We start from the raw sequence: 5,048 nt of genomic DNA, 5'->3' as shown, positions 1-5,048 counted from the left end.
GCCCTTGGGTTGTGGGTGCTCAGGAGAATCCCATCTCTGAATGAGCTGATTTGAGCTGGGCTCACAGCTCAAACCCCATTTCTTTCCACGTCTGCAGTGGCAAAGGTCTCCAGCCGAGCTGTGAGGGCTCCCATCCCCAGGGCAGGAGGAATGTGGGTCTGGCAGCTCCTGAAGTGCTCAGGGTGTTGGGGATCTTGGGGTCAGGAGAAGGCAGGCTCAGGATCCCTCCAGCTGAAATTGCCACGAGCTCTCAGGGTTTTTATCCTGGCCATTCCCTGCGAGCAGGGGTGGCAGGTCCTGGGCTGCTTGTGGCGGTCAGAGAGCAGGTGGGAGCTCTTGGGTTGTGGGTGCTCGGGGGATTCCCATCTCTGAATGAGCTGATGTGAGCTGGGCTCGCAGCTCAAACCCCATTTCTCTCCATGTCTGCAGCGGCAAAGGTCTCCAGCTGTGAGGGCTCCCACCCCCAGGGAGGGAGGAATGCCATGTCCAGAGGCTCCTGAAGCGCTCAGGGTGCTGGGGATCCCTCTAAACCCCCACAACTTCAGCCGGACCCCCGCCACACAGGCCTCAGCCCTCACAATCCGTGTCCCACCCCGTTCCCGGCCCCCTGGCTCGTCCCCTGGCTCAGGTCAGGTGTGCGAGCGCTTGCTGGTGCCGCGGCTGGCGGCCTGCCTGCTCATGTCCTGGTAGGAGGCGGATTTCAGGAAGCGGGGGTAGGAGTCCTTCTCCATCAGCGTGCGCGTCTTGGCCTGCGCCTCGTTGAAGCAGGCCGAGGTGGCCCCCGAGAGGTTCTTGCGGGTGATCTCCCTGGTTTCGTGGTCGATGTTCACCTGCAAGGCAGCAGCGCCCACAAACATTAGCTCCTCTTCTATGTGAGGACAAAACCTGGTTTTAATTGGTCTTCAGATGTAGATGAAGATGGTCACAAACCTTTCTATCCCTTCACTAATGTGGCTCTGGGGTTTTTGGGGTCTCCCCAAGCCTGGCTGCTGTGGGTGTCCCAGACAGAGAAGTCCAGTTAAGCTCAACCTGTCTAAGCCCCTCAGGCAGGTTCCAGGGCCACAGGCAATCTCAGCAAGCTCAGCTCTTAAGTGAGATTGTCTCTGTGATATTTTCTGAAAAATCCCTTCACCAGGATTTCTTCTCCTGGGAAGCTGAGAAGCCTCAGAAAACAATAAAAACAATAATTATCTGATTGCTTTAGAATGTGGTCTGGAGATCGTTTACCAACAGGTGCATGTTTGATTGGTTCATGCGAATTGTTTTTAATTAATGACCAATCACAGCCAGCTGTGTCAGACTCTGCGAAGTCAGTCACGAGCTTTCATTATCATTCTTATCAAGCCTTCTGATGTATCCTTTCTCTTTCTTTAGTATAGTTTTAGTATAGCATTTTTAAATATCATCATATCATATCATATCATATATCATAATAAATCAGCCTCCTGAGAACATGGAGTCAAATTCCCATCTCTCACCTCATCCTGGGGACCCTCACAACACCACATGAGATCGGCTCTTTGGTGATTCTCAGCTCATTAGTGATTTTCAGCTCTTTGCTTGTTGAGTGCCTTTGGCAGGCACAGGGAGAGAGAGGAGAAGGCTGTATGAGCCTTCCACAGAGATGTCTTTATTGACAGCTTCTGCAAAGGGTCTCAGTGACACCTCTTCTCTCAAACTGGGCAGAAGTAGGGGTTTTTATAGGATACAGGAGTTTTGGGAAACAGCCCAATAGTAAGGGTCGAGGTGGAAGTGACCTATCATCTTACAGAGAGATAACAAGTGTCCAAAGGTGGAAGAGGGGCTTCTTCTGGTCCAGTCATCATGACTAGGCATTTCTTATCTTAGACAACTGACCACCACGGAGGCCTTGCAGGCCCTGTGCCTGCTACACTTCACAGTTAGACTCAATTTCTGTTCCAGCATTATGTGATGGACCACACGATGTTAGATCATGAACAAGAGCACACCTTCCCACTGACCCAACAGCACTTTCATAAAACCCACCAGGATATTTTATGCCTTTCCCGTCCTATTTGATGCGACAGAAAATGATCTCACCTCCCTGGGCGCCTCATTTTGGACAAACTCCTCGAAGATCCTGTTGGCTTTGGAGGCCAGCTTGGTTTTCGAGCGGGTCTTTTTGAAGTCCTCGCATGCCAGCCAGAAGTCGAGGTTCTCCTCGCTGAATTCAGTCTTCAGGAAGGTGTGGAATGCATTTACCCCACCTATGGAGGGGAGAGAAGAGCAGTTAATGGGAAAGGAGGCAGGGGGAAGAGGACCAGCAGCAGATACTGCCTGGGGAGCGTTGCCCTGGGAGCTCAGACCGTGACATCCACAGATTTCCTTTCCTTCCGGGCAAATTCCACCCTCTGAGACACCACTAATTGGCCTCTAGACTCCAATAAAATCCTTTCCCACAGACAAGCAATCCTCTGGTTTTATTTATCTGACCTTTCTGTAATGAGGCTTCAGAGTATTTTCTTTACAGCTTCGGGAAAGAGCTAATTCTACCTAAGGAGAAGCGCGCTGACGCATCGGAACGCTGCAGGAGCCTTGGTTCTGATTTCTCAGCCCAGATCTGGGGGGAATGAGATGCTGAGGACAGGAGAGTAGTTGCAGCAAGGATTTCAAAGCTGTGCTGGGAGGGTGGATTAAGTTACAAGGCTAGAGATGCTCATTAGCCATCACAGCACGTGAGAAAGACTGAGAAAAAAAAATACAGTTGGCCCCAGACTTTGGCTGTGGAAGGACTTTGTCTGACTGGGGAAGAGCTTTTAAGGTAGACAACCACTTTTGGATTAAAATTTGGCATTTCTGCCATTTGAATTTTGCAAAGCTCAATCAAGGTAATAATTTTTTAAAGGTAAATAGAGAAATTCAAAGTCTTGGCTTGTTATAGTCAGCAATCTCGTTTTGGATCTCATAATTTGAGTTATCATCTCTAACTATTGTAAAATTGTAAAAAATTTGTAAAAACTGTTTTTGGAGACTTCCATTGTGCAGAGCCCAGTGTAAGAAGGGGGTGGTTCTGGGAATCCATAAAATCAGAGGGTTTTGGGAAAGTTGCAAAAGGCAAAAAAATACACTTGGCCCCAGACTGGTGCTGGGGACTTTGTCTGACTGGGAAGAGCTTTTAAGGTAGACAGCTACTTTTGGATCAAAATTTGGTGCTTCTGCCATTTGAATTTTGCAAAGCTCAATCAAGGTAATCATTTTTTAAAGGTAAATAGATAATTACAAAGTCTTGGCTTGTTATAGTCAGCAATCTCGTTTCGGTTCTCATTATAATTTATCATGTCTATAATTGTAAAAACTATTTTTGGAGACTGCCATTGTGCAGAGCCCAGTGTAAGGAGGGGATGATGTGTGGGACTAAAAATGAGGTCCCATCTCTGGGTCTGGAGGAGCTGCCTGCACAGGGAGAGGGAGACAGCATCTCACAGGAGCCCTGTGCATCACAGGCACACCGCTGATCCCAGAGCAGGAAAAGGGCAAGGTTATCCAGTCAAACAGCTGAATTCCTGCTCCCTGAGGAAGAGCCATCCCTGGAGGCACAGGACAGACAGACAGAGGGCAGCAATGCAGTCATCTGAACAAGCCAGAGCAGACACTGCCTTCTCCCCAGTGTGGGGAAAGGGGTGCTTTGGGAATACCATGATGTTCCCCCTGGCGGGCTGCTCCTCAGGGGATGCCTGTGACAGTGCTCCTGTCCCAAGGCAGCCATGAGACAACACTTCTGCCCCTCAAAAACACCCAGCCAGGAGAGGGTAGGCAATAAGCCCTGTGCCTCAGATCTGGGCAGGAAAGAGACCTCTTTCTAAACCCTCCAACACCTCATTTGAGGAGGAGGCGAGATTTCATCCTACACTGACTCCAGTCATACAGCTCACTGTGAGTACATTAGTCCTACACGCTCTCACCCAGAGAAGGAAACAAGATGCTACTCACTTTTGCTCTTGAGGAGCTGGTCAAAGGACTCCCTCCATTCCAGCACCTCCTGGGAGGAGTTTCTGGAAAAGACAAAAAGGATGTGAGGCTCGCTGTCCAGCGGTGAGGGACGGGAGCACTTCAGCTGAGCAGCTCCATCAACGGGACACAGCAGCAGGAAACCAAAGCCGGGGACCAACATCCATTACCTGTGGGCTCTCTTCCCTCTCTCCTCCCTTTCTTTCACCTTCCCTGATGGCTCACCCAACCTCATCTCCATGCTGCTGGCCGGGAGGTTCTTTAGGGGATGCTCAGAAAAGCCCTTTTCTGCCGACACGAGTCCAGCAGGTTCTCTAGGGGATGCTCAAAGAGCTCTTTTCTGCTGGCCCAGCAGAGCCTCCTCTGCAGGAAAACCCCCTGCCCTCAGCACTGATATTCGGTGTTCTGCGTTTAATGCTGCCTGCATTCCCCGGGGATCCCAGCCGCTGGTGTGAGGCACCAGGAAGGGCAAGAGCCCTGCGGGATCCCTGCCTCTCACCAGGGCCCTGCTCTCTGTGCCTAATGCCAGAGCATCCGTTCCCTGCCGGGTTTTATAGCCGCTGGAGCAGGGGAGTGATCCGCCTTCCCGGCCCGCCTGGGTGGGACTACACGGAGGGGGAGCTGTGCTCTGTGCTGCAGATGGGCAGGAGCATCCCTCGGGAACGGGCTGGACCCGGGACAGAGCTGTGCTTGGCTTACCTGCGCCTGGAGCCCAGCTGCAGCTTGCTGGAGCTCCCACTCCTGTGTCCCAGCTCGGGTTTGTGAAGCAGGATGCCCAAGCGGGTCTTCAGATCCTTGGCTCTGGAAGGGAGGGAGGGAGGGGTGAGATGGGATCTGGGCACCATCAGTCTGCCGCCCCCACCCCTGCAGGGGCTGCACCCCTGCTTCGCCCCCCGGCTTCAGCCACTTCTTGGCTCTCTGGGGTGTGAAATAAACGCTCCCCCCTCGCTTTCCCTGCTCCCTGGCAACCGCGCATTAAGCCTGGGGGACCGTTTTCTCCTGCTCGCTTCCCAGGCGGAGACACATGGAATATAAAGCCCGATCTTTCCTCTGGGGCAGGTAAAAGCTGCTGGAGCCCC

At 52.0% G+C, this 5,048-nt stretch overlaps 1 protein-coding gene across 1 annotated transcript in view; it reads right to left on the bottom strand.

The window, feature by feature from the left end:
• Window positions 1–586: 586 nt before the first annotated feature.
• The window catches only part of RGS16 (regulator of G protein signaling 16), a 5,635-nt gene continuing 1,173 nt past the window's right edge, over window positions 587–5,048 (bottom strand). The window contains exons 2-5 of the mRNA XM_005430877.2: window positions 4,669–4,770; window positions 3,952–4,013; window positions 2,062–2,228; window positions 587–830 (exon numbers count right to left, since the gene is read on the bottom strand). Of these exons, the coding sequence (XP_005430934.1) occupies window positions 630–830; window positions 2,062–2,228; window positions 3,952–4,013; window positions 4,669–4,770 (532 nt within the window). The 3' untranslated portion in view covers window positions 587–629. The remainder of the gene's footprint in view (window positions 831–2,061; window positions 2,229–3,951; window positions 4,014–4,668; window positions 4,771–5,048) is intronic.

The sequence above is a fragment of the Geospiza fortis genome, unplaced genomic scaffold, assembly GCF_000277835.1.
Source record: "Geospiza fortis unplaced genomic scaffold, GeoFor_1.0 scaffold250, whole genome shotgun sequence".
Lineage (NCBI taxonomy): Eukaryota > Metazoa > Chordata > Aves > Passeriformes > Thraupidae > Geospiza > Geospiza fortis.
Note: the sequence above shows the minus strand (reverse complement) of the source record. Positions and strands in the feature narration are given on the sequence as shown.